Source organism: Pecten maximus, chromosome 18 (genome assembly GCF_902652985.1).
Source record: "Pecten maximus chromosome 18, xPecMax1.1, whole genome shotgun sequence".
Taxonomy (NCBI): Eukaryota; Metazoa; Mollusca; class Bivalvia; order Pectinida; family Pectinidae; genus Pecten; species Pecten maximus.
In genome coordinates this window covers 4,778,524-4,796,890 of record NC_047032.1, presented here as the reverse complement: position 1 = coordinate 4,796,890, position 18,367 = coordinate 4,778,524, and the positions used below count along the sequence as shown (strand labels likewise).

General features: G+C 45.5%; 1 protein-coding gene across 1 annotated transcript in view; it reads left to right on the top strand.

Moving 5' to 3' along the window:
- The window catches only part of LOC117316771 (probable tRNA (uracil-O(2)-)-methyltransferase), a 35,452-nt gene that overhangs the window by 12,792 nt on the left and 4,293 nt on the right, over positions 1-18,367 (top strand). Inside the window, 3 exon segments of the mRNA XM_033871540.1 lie at positions 2,796-2,867; positions 7,213-7,319; positions 10,370-10,553. Of these exon segments, the coding sequence (XP_033727431.1) occupies positions 2,796-2,867; positions 7,213-7,319; positions 10,370-10,553 (363 nt within the window).

Here is an 18,367-nt window from a genome sequence, read left to right as displayed (position 1 = left end):
ATGATCTCATATGGGAATTATTATTATTAGAATCTTTCACCCCCTTGGGGGGGGGGGGGGGGGGGGGGGGGGGGGGGGGGGGGGGTGAGACAAGAGAATCTCAACCCGAGGGGAAGATTCTGAAGTTGTTTGGCAGCTTAATTATCTTACCCGAGGGTTGAGATTCCCCTGTCTCACTGCCATGGGGGTGAATGATTATTTTTCTCTTACCCTGTTTACCCTCTTATGTATCTTATATTGACATTACATCAATGCAAGGAAATGTTGACGGGACGTGATTGAATTTTCGACGTGACGTCGTCGTACTGTTGCCATGACAACATGGTATTGATGATGTGGAAAAATACAATTGTTGACAACGTGAAGAGAGCATGTGTAGCTTGTCTTTTCCCTAGGGTGAGATAAGAAAATCTCACCCCGGTAAAACTGCGGATATCCCTGTCCAGGGTGAGAGAAAAGAAAATCTCTCCCTGGTAAACCTGTGGATATCCCTGTCCAGGGTAAGAGAATTATATTTCCTTGTGTGATATAAAGTCAGACATATTTGTTTGATGGTATCTAGAGGCTCTGTGGTCTCCATCCTAATCTATATTTTTTGTTCGTATTTTATTCTCAGACATTTGGATAATGGATACTGTATATAGTTGTGGGATTACACAATGCACCTAAAGCATTGTGCATATACATAGTCTGCACAGTGCCAGTGAAATATAGAAATTTATCAAACTAATAATACAATGTACTTATATTTTCACTGTTACAGTAGCTATTAGCATTTAAAATATAAGTTTTGCTGTGAAAATATAAGTTTTCCTTACCAATCAGAGCTAACCTTTTTATTCACGCCATTGAAACTTGCCCATTTTTCCAGTTGAAGCGGAGAAAGATATATTGGTTATTTTACTGTATTTCTGAAATATTCTGACTAGTTTTTGACAAAATACTCACTTGAAGTTAGCTTTTCATGCACAGTTTCCAAGATTACAGCAGAAAAACACTTAAATTGTGTTGATCGGTCCTTTCACAATGGTGCCGTCAATTTGATTTGGAGCAATGTCACAAAGAGATGACGTCATTACTGATTCTCGCACTTTTTGACGCTAATAATTTTTCGATGTTTTCAACTTTGTTTTTATGTATATGAAATGCAATAAAAGGAAAATTGAATGGTTTCCCATTTAATATAACATATTTTTCACTCGTGCTTCTCACTCGTGAAAATATCGATATTCTGTCATACTCGTGAAATATATGTTATATTAAACGGGAAACCATTCAATATCCTCTATATATATTTCAATGAATCTACTTTTCATAACATACATATTCAACGTCGGTAGGTCCAATATATGGTACACCCACAGGTACCTGTTGTTCATGTTTAGCCAGGGGGCGTGTCACAGGGCGTGTCACGGGGCATCTTTCCCCATATTTTGGAAAACAAAGAAATGCGATGGATTTGTAAGACTAATGATATACCTAGACAGTTTCTCAATTACCACAGGTAAATTACAGGTAAACGTATATATATAAACAGGTAAATGAAGTTTTAATTGACAGCCTACCTCGAGTTGGGAAATGATCCTGGAGTCAACAAATTTAAATTAAATGTTAATTGTCTTTTATTTCTTAACACAATATGACATGGATTATATCATTTTGTCGTGTATTCTTATGTTGATTATTAGATACAGTAATCAAGGAGATGGCCTCTCTATGTGATACCGGACATTTCACATCTCAATGGCAAGTGATAATAGATAAGGTCACGGACGGGAGTCTTCATAGATCACAAGCCACTGCTGTCTAGTTGAAAAATGAAAACATTTAATTTAAATTTCTAAAATAGACTCCATGATGGATAAGCTGACATATATAATTCTGTGAAGGATATACTCAGAAACTATGTATATAATAGTAGTCAATTCCGACATTTACATCAAGCACATTAGCTATATATTGCACACACTTTGTTTCCATTGCCGATCATGTGCACATTCACTTGCATGATACAACTGCTCTTTTATTCTATTGTGCATACATTGTGCCGGGGGCCGCGGTGGCCGAGTGGTTAAGGTGTACTGACACTTTAACACTAGCCCTCCACCTCTGAGTTGCGAGTACGAAACCTACGTTGGGCAGTTGCCAGGTACTGACCGTAGGCCGGTGGTTTTTCTCCGGGTACTCCGGCTTTCCTCCACCTCCATAACCTGGCACGTCCTTAAATGACCCTGGCTGTTAATAGGACGTTAAACAAAACAAACCAAACACACCAAAGCATACATTGTGCAGACTTTGTGTACACATCGTTGTGTGATCCCATAACTATAAACATTAAGACGGTTTTTGTTTTTCAACTATAATTTACCATATTCACCGTGTAATAAGCCCAGGGGCCAATTACATAACTTCTGATACAAAGTAGGTGGATGGGTTTATCATATGTTATTTCAGACATTGACATGGTATCTGTTCTCATGTCTACTGAACTGCAATTATATAAGAGGTTGTGGTGGGGGGGGGGGGGGGGGGGGGGGTGTTCATTACTAGGGCATCATAATTCCAGATAATTTGTTTACAGGAGTAAAATGTGTTCAGAATTTATAGACCAATTGTATATATTTACCTCAAGCTAAAACTAAGATTATGAGAATATGGTTTCAAAGTACAATATTATTGTTTACACTAATGTTCGAATTGGCAATTTTTTAAGTACCACTATTCCTTATCTTCTAGATCTGCAAAAATGACAAATAATTCTAAATTAAAATATTATTTTAATTTTTTTCTTATAGCATCCGGGTGTTGGTTTAGATGTACGGAAGAGAAATATTTGGGACTTGTATGGTCCAGAAACTCACCTTAAGGTAATTAGTTTTAATTTTATAATCTATGATAGAAATATTTGTCTGTTACTTTAAAACTCTTTACCACTTAGCACTCCCTATACTTTACCACCTAATGACGACATCTGACGCCCCTACCTGTATCCCTAATGACGACATCTGACGACATTTCAAATTTGCCACCTTTTTGTAGAGCTCGCTGACTTACCTGTAAATATGAGTTGAAGTGAAACTTTATTTTTGATTTGCAAACTGTAATTCATTTCTGGAGACTCTCATGATTAATTTGGTGTATGGGAATCATATCTTCAACAATAAATTCTTTTCTTCTCAGTGTTTTAAATCATTAATTAATTTAAATTTTTCAGTTGGCTATTAATCATTCTAGGGCTTCACCAAGTATAGCTTTTGGAGAAATAGCAGGGGCGTCATATGTAGTCATTAGGTGGTAAAGAGTTAATAAAGGTCATCATCTGTTAGATAACCATTGTGTTTCATCTGTAGGGTTTCAGACCAAGTGTTGTTACTTTTCAGGTCGATCTGAGACCCAAGATGGCCACCATGGCCGACATTATAGTCGGAAACTCTGTTATTGATCAAACACTTGTCTCCATTCTGTGTAGTAAACGAGTGCTAACATCATATTTAATTATGATTTGTAAAATATCATAAAGGAAAAGAAAACACATAAGATTTCAGACTTAATATACTTTAACAAATTATCGTGAATCAAAAACAAGAGGAAAATGTTTACTTATGAAAGTATATTCATAATTTGGAACTTCCCAAAAATAACAACTGTATGGTTCTGAGGAAACAAGTTTCTATGCAAATTAGTCCCACATTGTAACGGGTGGGTTATCAGTCAACACAAAATGGCGGAATGCCGAAAACATGGGCCTGCAAAAATGCAGACAGATTCTGACAAAAGGAAGCGCAAAAGGGACTGTAAACGGCAAAACCCCAGGATTCCATTAAGAAAAGAATTGATTCGTTGTCCTTAGCAAGAGAAGAAAAAGGAAGAGACTCAAATTTCGATTTTGCTGGATGTCTATTGGATTGCTGGCTAGCTTTTTCAGTATTCCTCGAACATATTGTCAACTTTACCGATCTGAATTTTATCGATGTTTTGTTGTATTGATATTGCTATTCTGAAATTAAGTATTTAGTTGTATGTTTGTTTATACTGATCTGTTATTACAAGAATATTTTGCTAATATGTTCAAATGAAAGCTTTATGAAGTAAGTTCATGTAATACACGATATGCAAACAAACGACCATGCGTGTAGTTTATGTGTAGTGTACGTTGTTGTAGTTTCGTTCTCGCCTCCGTGACAACGCTTGCGATAAAAATAGATGTGATGAATTATTTTTATACACTGATGTCGCAAGGATTCCCCTGGTCAAACGTCCAGTCCAATGGTCATTTTAATGTTAGAAGAGCGTGAATGAGCATCTTAATACATTTGTGCAACTAGAATTTTAGGTTATTTGGGTGTATGCAGCTTTAAAGCCCATAGCCCTTTCCTTTTATAATGTTTTCATGAAATAAAAGTGTATGAAAACTAGTAATAATAGGTTACTTGAGATAATATATGCAAATGTTATGCCTTTATTGTATACAAGCCAGAAGTAAAATTTTAAGCCAAATAAAGTAAGGTCCAACTTATTTTACTTCTTCATAAATCTAGGTCCTTTATTAGAAAAGGTTATCATTTCTACATTCTACTGGGGCCGCGGTGGCCGAGTGGTTAAGGTGTCCCGACACTTTATCACTAGCCCTCAACCTCGGGGCCGCGGTGGCCGAGTGGTTAAGGTGTCCCGACACTTTATCACTAGCCCTCTACCCCGCGGTGGCCGAGTGGTTAAGGTGTCCCGACACTTTATCACTAGCCCTCTACCCCGCGGTGGCTGAGTGGTTAAGGTGTCTCGACACTTTATCACTAGCCCTCCACCTCTGGGTGGGGCGCGGTGGCCGAGTGGTTAAGGTGTCCCGACACTTTATCACTAGTCCTCCACCTCTGGGTGGGCCGCGGTGGCCGAGTGGTTAAGGTGTCCCGACACTTTATCACTAGCACTCCACCTCTGGGTGGGCCGCGGTGGCCGAGTGGTTAAGGTGTCCCGACACTTTATCACTAGTCCTCCACCTCTGGGTGGGCCGCGGTGGCCGAGTGGTTGAGGTGTCCCGACACTTTATCACTAGTCCTCCACCTCTGGGCCGCGGTGGCCGAGTGGTTAAGGTGTCCCGACACTTTATCACTAGCCCTCCACCTCTGGGTGGGCCGCGGTGGCCGAGTGGTTAAGGTGTCCCGACACTTTATCACTAGCCCTCCACCTCTGGGTGGGCCGCGGTGGCCGAGTAGTTAAGGTGTCCCGACACTTTATCACTAGCCCTCCACCTCTGGGTGGGGCCGCGGTGGAGTGGTTAAGGTGTCCCGACACTTTATCACTAGCCCTCCACCTCTGGGCCACGGTGGCCGAGTGGTTAAGGTGTCCCGACACTTTATCACTAGCCCTCCACCTCTGGGTGGGCCGCGGTGGAGTGGTTAAGGTGTCCCGACACTTTAACACTAGTCCTCCACCTCTGGGTGGGCCGCGGTGGAGTGGTTAAGGTGTCCCGACACTTTATCACTAGCCCTCCACCTCTGGGTGGGGCCGCGGTGGCCGAGTGGTTAAGGTGTCCCGACACTTTATCACTAGCCCTCCACCTCTGGGTGGGGCCGCGGTGGCCGAGTGGTTAAGGTGTCCCGACACTTTATCACTAGCCCTCCACCTCTGGGTGGGGCCGCGGTGGCCGAGTGGTTAAGGTGTCCCGACACTTTATCACTAGCCCTCCACCTCGGGGCCGCGGTGGCCGAGTGGTTAAGGTGTCCCGACACTTTATCACTAGCCCTCCACCTCTGGGTGGGGCGCGGTGGCCGAGTGGTTAAGGTGTCCCGACACTTTATCACTAGCCCTCCACCTCTGGGTGGGCCGCGGTGGCCGAGTGGTTAAGGTGTCCCGACACTTTATCACTAGTCCTCCACCTCTGGGTGGGCCGCGGTGGCTGAGTGGTTAAGGTGTCCCGACACTTTATCACTAGTCCTCCACCACTGGGTCGGCCGCGGTGGCCGAGTGGTTAAGGTGTCCCGACACTTTAACACTAGCCCTCCACCTCTGTTGGCGTGGTGGCCGAGTGGTTAAGGTGTCCCGACACTTTAACACTAGCCCTCCACCTCTGTTGGCGTGGTGGCCGAGTGGTTAAGGTGTCCCGACACTTTAACACTAGCCCTCCACCTCTGGGTGGGCCGCGGTGGCCCAGTGGTTAAGGTGTCCCGACACTTTAACACTAGCCCTCCACCACTGGGTCGGCCGCGGTGGCCGAGTGGTTAAGGTGTCCCGACACTTTAACACTAGCCCTCCACCTCTGTTGGCGTGGTGGCCGAGTGGTTAAGGTGTCCCGACACTTTAACACTAGCCCTCCACCTCTGGGTGGGCCGCGGTGGCCGAGTGGTTAAGGTGTCCCGACACTTTATCACTAGTCCTCCACCACTGGGTCGGCCGCGGTGGCCGAGTGGTTAAGGTGTCCCGACACTTTAACACTAGCCCTCCACCTCTGTTGGCGTGGTGGCCGAGTGGTTAAGGTGTCCCGACACTTTAACACTAGCCCTCCACCTCTGTTGGCGTGGTGGCCGAGTGGTTAAGGTGTCCCGACACTTTATCACTAGCCCTCCACCTCTGGGTGGGCCGCGGTGGCCGAGTGGTTAAGGTGTCCCGACACTTTATCACTAGCCCTCCACCTCTGGGTGGGCCGCGGTGGCCGAGTGGTTAAGGTGTCCCGACACTTTAACACTAGCCCTCCACCTCTGGGTCACAAGTTTGAAACCCACGTTGGGCATTTGCCAGGTACTGACCGTAGGCCAGTGGCTCTCCTCCAATTACTCCGCTTTCCTCCACCTCCAAATTTTGTCATGTTCTTAAATGACCTTGGCTAGGATGTTAAACAATAAAACTAAAACTACTGCCAGTGCTATAGACAACAGATAAATTCAGGTAGTCTGTCTGTAAAATCACAGATCACCAAAGACACTACCCACAATTGGAGAATGCTTTACTACAAGTTGTCATACTTACATCTACCAGGTACTGCTGTAGTCCTTGTGTTACACAAGGGTGTAATAGTTAGTGTACACAGACGTACACAATGTATATAGCATTGTTAGGCATAAAGGGACACAATCATGATGTAAAAATAGGCCCTTTCCCCACCCCTAGGATCTTAGTTTCTTAGTTATGTTTTTAAAACCATAGAGATCCCAAACCCATAACCATACATATCTAACATTGTTTGACATTGTAATTTTAATATCACATTCTTCTCCGTAGGAACAGACAGTCATCCCGTCCTGTGACTCATTATTCCAGCAGTATGATTGGCTGATCGGTAACCATAGTGATGAACTTACTCCATGGATACCCGTCATGGCAGCACGGTAACTATATATGACACTGCTCTGGAGGTTTACAGCAATAAACTCCACATTTTGCGAGGTCAAATTTAAAGATATATTAAAACTGCATTTCCCAAAGTCTTGAACAATCCCCTTCCAAATCTCTATATTTATGAAGTTGCATTGTACAAACTACACATCATTGTTAATGTTGTCCTCCATTTTATCAGCACCTTAACTTTGACACTAATTTTTCCTTGTCTTTATTTCCCTGTTTACAATGTTGTAAGTACACATTGTCCTCTGTATAACCACAGCCCTCTCAGGTCACTCACATATTTTTTTTTTTTTTTTTTTTTGGAAATTTTTTATTTTCTTCCATACATATGCATACATGTAGCAATACATAATATTGGTGTATATTTAATTGCAGCAATTACATTTTTTCATATGCTTAATAAAATTCGCTTATCGATACATGAAGTATACCTCAGATGCAGTTTCGTCACAATACATTAAATCTTGCAATTTATTAGAGTGTCACATAAAATGAATGTGTTCATCACGATTTCATATGATCTCATTGTGCACATATTTTGTTAGGTCACGTGACATGTAAATACGGTAACATTAACACTGTTATAGATTTTTTGCAAATGCAACCTCTAAATTACTTTTTTCAACGAGGTAGATTCCTCGTTGAATCAATGGAAAGGGTATATCAATATGCATCTGAAAGGTCCTATGCATCTGATTACTTTTAACGATTCCCTTCAAAAGCGTTGATTTATTGTTGGGGAAAGGCCCAACTACGGCGTTTCTGGCTGTATAATCGAACTGTTCCCCTATTTATCACGGAAATCATTCAGATGCACATTTCATATCCAAAAAGTCTCATTTCATATTTTTTAAAGTTTGAAACAAGGTTGCACTTTTGGACATGTCACGATATTGGAACTCTTCAGTGTTTTTAGTGTAGAAAGTCGGCATAGAAACGAACAAACATCACTACGCAAACACAACAAATCGTAATTAATTAAATGTATTATTTGTAGATAATTTTCAAAGACATACTGTATTATATGGAACGTTTTTAGTTATACGTACAAGTTTGTATGTTTAATATTTTGCTAAAACCACTACCTTCATCATTGCCATGACTGACAATCACAGCTTCGATTAGGAATGCGGTGACAAAGTGAAAGTAGAATTCTTATCCTTAACTTGCCGTTTCTCGTTAAAATATATCCATAGCTAATATTATTTGATGTTGCTGTACTATATCTCATCAATTAAAACACCGAAAAACTGACAAAAACACTGCAAAATGTAAAATGTAGCCTTCGTGTCAGGCAGTGCAGACGCAAAGCTGAACCTGTAAACAATGTGACGTCATCGGATGGTTTAATGTATATTTTACAAGAATACATAATGAGCAACAGAATGGGTGCAACATTAACAGTAACGCATATCACTTTGTAAGATATAGTGTGGGGCCAAGCAGGCTGTTTCAATGAACCACCGTCACTTCAGAAAAACACTGTATATTGTCCGTGACCCCGGTGAGTGGCAGCTCATGAGAAGATGACAACATTTCTCTAGCAACATTAGCCAATGAATGTTGATCAATCTCCAAGGACCAAATTTCACTTTCCAATTTTGTGTCAATAAATGAGAATGTTGTCACAACGGAACAAAAAACACAGAATGACAAATCAAAGAGATAAAAAAAAAGAAATGAATAACCAATCCTAAGACTCAGACTCAGATAGCGATATTGATACAGGGGATGCATGAATTAAAAATTCCCACCCTTGCAGAGTTCGTGGACAGTGTTGCCAAAATAGAAAAATTCTGCCTTTGCTGACAAGCGTCATTACTCTTCAAAACAAAAACACATTTTTTGACAGATTTTTTTGTGAAAGTATAGATTGACCAGATCAATGTCTCGCCGTTAAATGGGTAACAATGTACGAAACAGTCTGTAAATACTAAATAAAAGGTAACACAAGAATTGATCAGTGATTGTTGTATTTATAAACTGATAAGTGAAGTGTGATTTGGTGCTTGAGTATACACATTTACACTAGGCCTAGGTAACTGGAATATTGTGTCTAATTTTAGACGAAAAAACCCTTGTTGTGTTTCACGAAGTCTGGTTTCTATGAAGTTTTTCATGATCTGACTGACTTCTTTAAAACTGGAGTTTACTATAGTAGTGACACTATATGACGTGACAGTCATTTCCATAATGACATCATATTTTCCACAATTGTATCTGTGTTATTTAGGTCTACTGAGCAAAACTATGTCAAACATGTCAGTCATCTGTCGTTAGTTGATATTTTTTTTGACTTCTCAAAACTTCTAAACCAAATTCGATGAAATTTTGTAGAAAACTTATTGGGCCAAAGATCAACAAAAATTGTAAATTATGTCTCTCATCAACCAATCGCCTAGGGGCCTGAAGGGCCAAAAAGGGTCAAATTGGCTGAGATTTCAAAAATCCTCTTCTCAAGACCAAGGTATGGTAGAATCAAATACTCTTCATGGATGGAAGGGTTTTCAGGTGCTTTATCAAAATTATTAATTTCATGACCCTGGGTGTCATATTTCCCTCTGGGGCAGAGCTTAAGTTTACTCTAGTTTATATAATAGGAAAATCACATTTCAAACATATTTTGTTCCATTTTCATTGGAAAGGATTCATTGGGTAATTGGTTCAAGTTATTAGTGACAGCTATTGGTTGATGTAGTTATACTGGTATTCAATTGACTGGCTGACCCCCAGGACCTGAGTGTCAGGAGCAAAAATGGTCAAATTCACTGAAATCTAAAAACTCTTCTGAAGACCTAGATATATGACAGAATCAAATATTTTTCATGGATTGAAGGGTCTTAAGGTGTTTTATCACAATTGTTAATTTCATGACCCTGGGTTTCATGTCTCTCCCTGCAGAGGGGCAAAACTTTACCATTATTTATATAGGAACTGTTTAGAATTACATTGTACAGGGTAAATACATAGAAAACAGTTACATGTTTAAAACTCTGGTGACCGTTAAGGCCCATGGGCCTCTTGTTGCTTGCAGGTCATCCTACACTTGTCGTTATTTTGTGCTGCCCTGCTGTCCATTTGACTTTGACCGTAAGTTCAACAAGAAGGTAAGCGGCCAGAGCAGTTATCGGTGTTTCCTTGACTGGGTGGCAGAAGTTGGACAGATATGTGGCTTCCAGGTGGAGGAGGACACGCTCAGAATTCCCTCCGTCAAACGGGTGAGTCCTCAAATCCCTTCATCAAACGGGCGAGTCCTCAAATCCCTTCATCAAACGGGCGAGTACTCAAATCCCTCCGTCAAACGGGTGACTCCTCAAATCCTTTCATCAAACGGTTTGTGTCCTAAAATCCCTTCATCAAATGGGTGAGTCCTCAAATCCCTTCATCAAACGGGCGAGTGCTCAAATCCCTTCATCAAACGGGCGAGTGCTCAAATCCCTTCATCAAACGGGCGAGTGCTCAAATCCCTTCATCAAACGGGTTTGTGTCCTCAAATCCCTTCATCAAACGGGCGAGTGCTCAAATCCCTTCATCAAACGGGCGAGTGCTCAAATCCCTTCATCAAACGGGTGAGTCCTCAAATCCCTTCAACAAACGGGTAAGTCCTCAATTCCTTCATCAAACGGGTGAGTCCTCAAATCCCTTCATCTAACGGGCGAGTCCTCAAATCCCTTCATCAAACGGGCGAGTCCTCAAATCCCGTCATCAAACGGGTGACTCCTCAAATCCCTTCATCAAACGGGTGAGTCCTCAAATCCCTTCATCAAACGGGTGAGTCCTCAAATCCCTTCATCAAACGGGTGTGTCCTCAAATCCCGTCATCAAACGGGCGAGTCCTCAAATCCCCCCGTCAAACGGGCGAGTCATCAAATCCCCCCGTCAAACGGGTGTGTCCTCAAATCCCTTCATCAAGCGGTTTGTGTCCTCAAATCCCTTCATCAAACGGGTGTGTCCTCAAATTCCTCTGTCAAACGGGCGAGTGCTCAAATCCCTTCATCAAACGGGTGAGTCCTCAAATCCCTTCATCAAACGGGCGAGTGCTCAAATCCCTTCATCAAACGGGCAAGTGCTCAAATCCCTTCATCAAACGGGTGTCTCCTCAAATCCCTTCATCAAACGGTTTGTGTCCTCAAATCCCTTCATCAAACGGGTGAGTCCCCAAATCCCTTCATCAAACGGGTGTGTCCTCAAATCCCGTCATCAAACGGGTGAGTCCTCAAATCCCTTCATCAAACGGGCGAGTGCTCAAATCCCTTCATCAAACGGGCGTGTGCTCAAATCCCTTCATCAAACGGGTGAGTGCTGAAAACCCTTCATCAAACGGGTGAGTGCTCAAATCCCTTCATCAAACGGGTGAGTGCTGAAATCCCTTCATCAAACGGGTGAGTCCTCAAATCCCTTCATCAAACGGGTGTGTCCTCAAATCCCTTCATCAAACGGGTCCGAAAATAATACACAATGAATAGCTCTTTTATGTATAACTTTGATAATACAGTTGTTAGATCACACAACATTAAAGGATGTATGATGTGGGCATGATATCTACACGATGTATGATGTGGGCATGATATCTACACGATGTATGATGTGGGCATGATATCTACACGATGTATGATGTGGGCATGATATCTACACGATGTATGATGTGGGCATGATATCTACACGATGTATGATGTGGGCATGATATCTACACGATGTATGATGTGGGCATGATATCTACACGATGTATGATGTGGGCATGATATCTACACGATGTATGCACGATAGAATGTGTGATTGTGTCATGCATACGAATGTGCACATGATGATCGATGTATGCAAAATGTTTTTGAGGACCTGAGGAGGGGGATGTACTGTAGGTGTGTGTTGTTTTTGGCCTGAGGAGGGGGCGAGACTGTAGGAGTGTGTTGTTTTTGTCCTGAGGAGGGGTGGGACTGTAGGAGTGTGTTGTTTTTGTCCTGAGGAGGGGTTGGGACTGTAGGAGTGTGTTGTTTTTGTCCTGAGGAGGGGGTGGGACTGTAGGAGTGTGTTGTGTTTGTCCTGAGGAGGGGGCAGGACTGTAGGAGTGTGTTGTTTTTATCCTGAGGAGGGGGCAGGACTGTAGGAGTGTGTTGTTTTTGTCCTGAGGAGGGGGCAGGACTGTAGGAGTGTGTTGTGTTTGTCCTGAGGAGGGGGCAGGACTGTAGGAGTGTGGTGTTTTTGTCCTGAGGAGGGGGTGGGACTGTAGAAGTGTGTTGTTTTTATCCTAAGGAGGGGGTGGGACTGTAGGTGTGTGTTGTGTTTGTCCTGAGTAGGGCTTGGGACTGTAGGAGTGTGTTGTTTTTGTCCTGAGGAGGGGGTGGGACTGTAGGAGTGTGTTGTTTTTGTCCTGAGGAGGGGGTGGGACTGTAGGAGTGTGTTGTTTTTATCCTGAGGAGGGGGCACGACTGTAGGAGTGTGTTGTTTTGTTCTGAGGAGGGGGTGGGACTGTAGGAGTGTGTTGTTTTTGTCCTGAGGAGGGGGCACGACTGTAGGAGTGTGTTGTTTTTGTCCTGAGGAGGGGGTGGGACTGTAGGTGTGTGTTGTTTTTGTCCTGAGGAGGGGGCGGGACTGTAGGAGTGTGTTGTTTTTGTCCTGAGGAGGGGGATGGACTGTAGGAGTGTGTTGTTTTTGTCCTGAGGAGGGGGCGGGACTGTAGGAGTGTGTTGTTTTTGTCCTGAGGAGGGGGTGGGACTGAAGGTGTGTGTTGTTTTTGTCCTGAGGAGGGGGTTGGACTGCAGGAGTGTGTTGTGTTTGTCCTGAGGAGGGGACGGGACTGTAGGAGTGTGTTGTTTTTGTCCTGAGGAGGGGGCAGGACGGTAGGAGTGTGTTGTTTTTATCCTGAGGAGGGATAGGGACTGTAGGAGTGTTGTTTTTGTCCTGAGGAGGGGGCGGGACTGTAGGAGAGTGTTGTTTTTATCCTGAGGAGGGGGCAGGACTGTAGGAGTGTGTTGTGTTTATCCTGAGGAGGGGGCAGGACTGTAGGTGTGTGTTGTTTTTGTCCTGAGGAGGGGGTGGGACTGTAGGAGTGTGTTGTTTTTGTCCTGAGGAGGGGGTTGGACTGTAGGAGTGTGTTGTTTTTGTCCTGAGGAGGGGGTTGGACTGCAGGAGTGTGTTGTGTTTGTCCTGAGGAGGGGGTGGGACTGTAGGAGTGTGTTGTGTTTGTCCTGAGGAGGGGTTGGACTGTAGGAGTGTGTTGTGTTTGTCCTGAGGAGGGGGCAGGACTGTAGGAGTGTGTTGTTTTTATCCTGAGGAGGGGGCACGACTGTAGGAGTGTGTTTTTTTTTTGTCCTGAGGAGGGGTTGGGACTGTAGGAGTGTGTTGTTTTTATCCTGAGGAGGGGGCACGACTGTAGGAGTGTGTTGTTTTTGTCCTGAGGAGGGGTTGGGACTGTAGGAGTGTGTTGTTTTTATCCTGAGGAGGGGGCACGACTGTAGGAGTGTGTTGTTTTTGTCCTGAGGAGGGGGTGGGACTGTAGGAGTGTGTTGTTTTTGTCCTGAGGAGGGGATGGACTGTAGGTGTGTGTTTTTGTCCTGAGGAGGGGTTGGACTGTAGGAGTGTGTTGTTTTTGTCCAGAGGAGGGGGCAGGGACTGTAGGAGTGTGTTGTGTTTGTCCTGAGGAGGGGGTGGGACTGTAGGAGTGTGTTGTTTTTATCCTGAGGAGGGGGATGGACTGTAGGAGTGTGTTGTGTTTGTCCTCAGGAGGGGATGGACTGTAGGTGTGTGTTTTTGTCCTGAGGAGGGGTTGGGACTGTAGGAGTGTGTTGTTTTTGTCCTGAGGAGGGGGTGGGACTGTAGGAGTGTGTTGTTTTGTCCTGAGGAGGGGGTGGGACTGTAGGAGTGTGTTGTTTTGTCCTGAGGAGGGGTTGGGACTGTAGGAGTGTGTTGTTTTTGTCCTGAGGAGGGGGTGGGACTGTAGGTGTGTGTTTTTGTCCTGAGGAGGGGTTGGGACTGTAGGAGTGTGTTGTTTTTGTCCTGAGGAGGGGGCAGGACTGTAGGAGTGTGTTGTTTTTATCCTGAGGAGGGGTTGGGACTGTAGGAGTGTGTTGTTTTTGTCCTGAGGAGGGGATGGACTGTAGGAGTGTGTTGTTTTTATCCTGAGGAGGGGGTGGGACTGTAGGAGTGTGTTGTTTTTGTCCTGAGGAGGAGGCAGGACTGTAGGTGTGTGTTGTTTTATCCTGAGGAGGGGGTGGGACTGTAGGTGTGTGTTGTTTTTGTCCAGAGGAGGGGGTGGGACTGTAGGAGTGTGTTGTGTTTGTCCTGAGGAGGGGGCAGGACTGTAGGTGTGTGTTGTTTTTATCCTGAGGAGGGGGCGGGACTGTAGGTGTGTGTTGTTTTTGTCCAGAGGAGGAGGCAGGACTGTAGGTGTGTGTTGTTTTTGTCCTGAGGAGGAGGCAGGACTGTAGGTGTTTGTTGTTTTTATCCTGAGGAGGGGGTGGGACTGTAGGTGTGTGTTGTTTTTGTCCAGAGGAGGAGGCAGGACTGTAGGTGTGTGTTGTTTTTATCCTGAGGAGGGGGTGGGACTGTAGGTGTGTGTTGTTTTTGTCCTGAGGAGGGGGCAGGACTGTAGGTGTGTGTTGTGTATGTCCTGAGGAGGGGGCAGGACTGTAGGAGTGTGTTGTTTTTATCCTGAGGAGGGGGCAGGACTGTAGGAGTGTGTTGTTTTTATCCTGAGGAGGGGTTGGGACTGTAGGAGTGTGTTGTTTTTGTCCTGAGGAGGGGGCAGGACTGTAGGTGTGTGTTGTGTATGTCCTGAGGAGGGGGCAGGACTGTAGGAGTGTGTTGTTTTTATCCTGAGGAGGGGGCAGGACTGTAGGAGTGTGTTGTTTTTATCCTGAGGAGGGGGCAGGACTGTAGGAGTGTTGTTTTTGTCCTGAGGAGGGGGCGGGACTGTAGGAGAGTGTTGTGTTTATCCTGAGGAGGGGGCAGGACTGTAGGAGTGTGTTGTTTTTATCCTGAGGAGGGGGCAGGACTGTAGGAGTGTGTTGTTTTTATCCTGAGGAGGGGGCAGGACTGTAGGTGTGTGTTGTGTATGTCCTGAGGAAGGGGCAGGACTGTAGGAGTGTGTTTTTGTCCTGAGGAGGGGGCGAGACTGTAGGAGTGTGTTGTTTTTGTCCTGAGGAGGGGGCAGGACTGTAGGAGTGTGTTGTTTTTGACCTGAGGAGGGGGTTGGACTGTAGGAGTGTGTTGTGTTTGCCCTGAGGAGGGGGGTGGACTGTAGGAGTGTGTTTTTTTTGTCCTGAGTAGGGGTTGGGACTGTAGGAGTGTGTTGTTTTTATCCTGAGGAGGGGGCAGGACTGTAGGAGTGTGTTGTTTTTATCCTGAGGAGGGGGTTGGACTGTAGGAGTGTGTTGTTTTTATCCTGAGGAGGGGGCAGGACTGTAGGAGTGTGTTGTTTTTATCCTGAGGAGGGGGCAGGACTGTAGGAGTGTGTTGTTTTTATCCTGAGGAGGGGGCAGGACTGTAGGAGTGTGTTGTTTTTGTCCTGAGGAGGGGGTGGGACTGTAGGAGTGTGTTGTTTTTATCCTGAGGAGGGGGTTGGACTGTAGGAGTGTGTTGTTTTTGTCCTGAGAAGGGGTGGGACTGTAGGTGTGTGTTGTTTTTGTCCTGAGGGGGGGGGGGGGGGGGTGGACTGTAGGAGTGTGTTGTGTTTGTCCTGAGGAAGGGGTAGGACTGTAGGAGTGTGTTGTTTTATCCTGAGGAGGGGGCGGGACTGTAGGAGTGTGTTGTTTTTGCCCTGAGGAGGGGGTGGGACTGTAGGAGTGTGTTGTTTTTATCCTGAGGAGGGGGCAGGACTGTAGGAGTGTGTTGTTTTTGTCCTGAGGAGGGGGCAGGACTGTAGGAGTGTGTTGTTTTTGTCCTGAGGAGGGGGCAGGACTGTAGGAGTGTGTTTTTGTCCTGAGGAGGGGGTGGGACTGTAGGAGTGTGTTGTTTTTGTCCTGAGGAGGGGGTTGGACTGCAGGTGTGTGTTGTTTTTGTCCTGAGGAGGGGTTGGACTGTAGGAGTGTGTTGTGTTTGTCCTGAGGAGGGGGTTGGACAGCAGGAGTGTGTTGTTTTTGTCCTGAGGAGGGGGTTGGACAGCAGGAGTGTGTTGTTTTTGTCCTGAGGAGGGGGCGGGACTGTAGGAGTGTGTTGTGTTTGTCCTGAGGAGGGGGTGGGACTGTAGGAGTGTGTTGTGTTTGTCCTGAGGAGGGGGTGGGACTGTAGGTGTGTGTTGTTTTGTCCTGAGGAGGGGGTGGGACTGTAGGAGTGTGTTGTTTTTGTCCTGAGGAGGGGGTGGGACTGTAGGAGTGTGTTGTGTTTGTCCTGAGGAGGGGGTGGGACTGTAGGAGTGTGTTGTGTTTATCCTGAGGAGGGGGTAGGGACTGTAGGGTGTGTTGTTTTTGTCCTGAGGAGGGGGTTGGACTGTAGGTGTGTGTTGTGTTTTGTCCTGAGGAGGGGGTGGGACTGTAGGAGTGTGTTGTTTTTGTCCTGAGGAGGGGGCAGGGACTGTAGGAGTGTGTTGTTTTTGTCCTGAGGAGGGGGTGGGACTGTAGGTGTGTGTTGTGTTTATCCTGAGGAGGGGGTGGGACTGTAGGAGTGTGTTGTTTTTGTCCTGAGGAGGGGTGGGACTGTAGGAGTGTGTTGTTTTTGTCCTGAGGAGGGGGCTGGGACTGTAGGAGTATGTTGTTTTTTATCCTGAGGAGGGGTTTGGACTGTAGGAGTGTGTTGTGTTTGCCCTGAGGAGGGGGGTGGACTGTAGGAGTGTGTTTTTTTTGTCCTGAGGAGGGGGCAGGACTGTAGGAGTGTGTTGTTTTTATCCTGAGGAGGGGGCAGGACTGTAGGTGTGTGTTGTTTTTGTCCTGAGGAGGGGGTTGGACTGTAGGAGTGTGTTGTTTTTGACCTGAGGAGGGGGGTTGGACTGTAGGAGTGTGTTGTGTTTGCCCTGAGGAGGGGGATGGACTGTAGGAGTGTGTTTTTTTTGTCCTGAGTAGGGATTGGGACTGTAGGAGTGTGTTGTTTTTATCCTGAGGAGGGGGCACGACTGTAGGAGTGTGTTGTTTTTGTCCTGAGGAGGGGGTGGGACTGTAGGAGTGTGTTGTTTTTATCCTGAGGAGGGGGTTGGACTGTAGGAGTGTGTTGTTTTTGTCCTGAGAAGGGGTGGGACTGTAGGTGTGTGTTGTTTTTGTCCTGAGGAGGGGGTTGGACTGTAGGAGTGTGTTGTGTTTGTCCTGAGGAAGGGGTAGGACTGTAGGAGTGTGTTGTTTTTATCCTGAGGAGGGGGCGGGACTGTAGGAGTGTGTTGTTTTTGCCCTGAGGAGGGGATGGGACTGTAGGAGTGTGTTGTTTTTATCCTGAGGAGGGGGCAGGACTGTAGGTGTGTGTTGTTTTTGTCCTGAGGAGGGGGTGGGACTGTAGGAGTGTGTTGTTTTTATCCTGAGGAGGGGGCAGGACTGTAGGAGTGTGTTGTTTTTGTCCTGAGGAGGGGGCAGGACTGTAGGAGTGTGTTGTTTTTATCCTGAGGAGGGGGCAGGACTGTAGGTGTGTGTTGTTTTTGTCCTGAGGAGGGGGCAGGACTGTAGGAGTGTGTTTTTTTTGTCCTGAGTAGGGGTTGGGACTGTAGGAGTGTTGTGTTTGTCCTGAGGAGGGGGTTGGACTGTAGGAGTGTGTTGTTTTTGTCCTGAGAAGGGGTGGGACTGTAGGTGTGTGTTGTTTTTGTCCTGAGGAGGGGGTTGGACTGTAGGAGTGTGTTGTGTTTGTCCTGAGGAAGGGGTAGGACTGTAGGAGTGTGTTGTTTTTATCCTGAGGAGGGGTTGGACTGTAGGAGGGTGTTGTTTTTATCCTGAGGAGGGGTTGGGACTGCAGGAGTGTGTTGTTTTTATCCTGAGGAAGAGGCAGGACTGTAGTAGTGTGTTGTTTTTATCCTGAGGAGGGGGTGGGACTGTAGGAGTGTGTTGTGTTTGTCCTGAGGAGGGGGTGGGACTGTAGGAGTGTGTTGTTTTTGTCCTTAGGAGGGGGCAGGACTGTAGGTGTG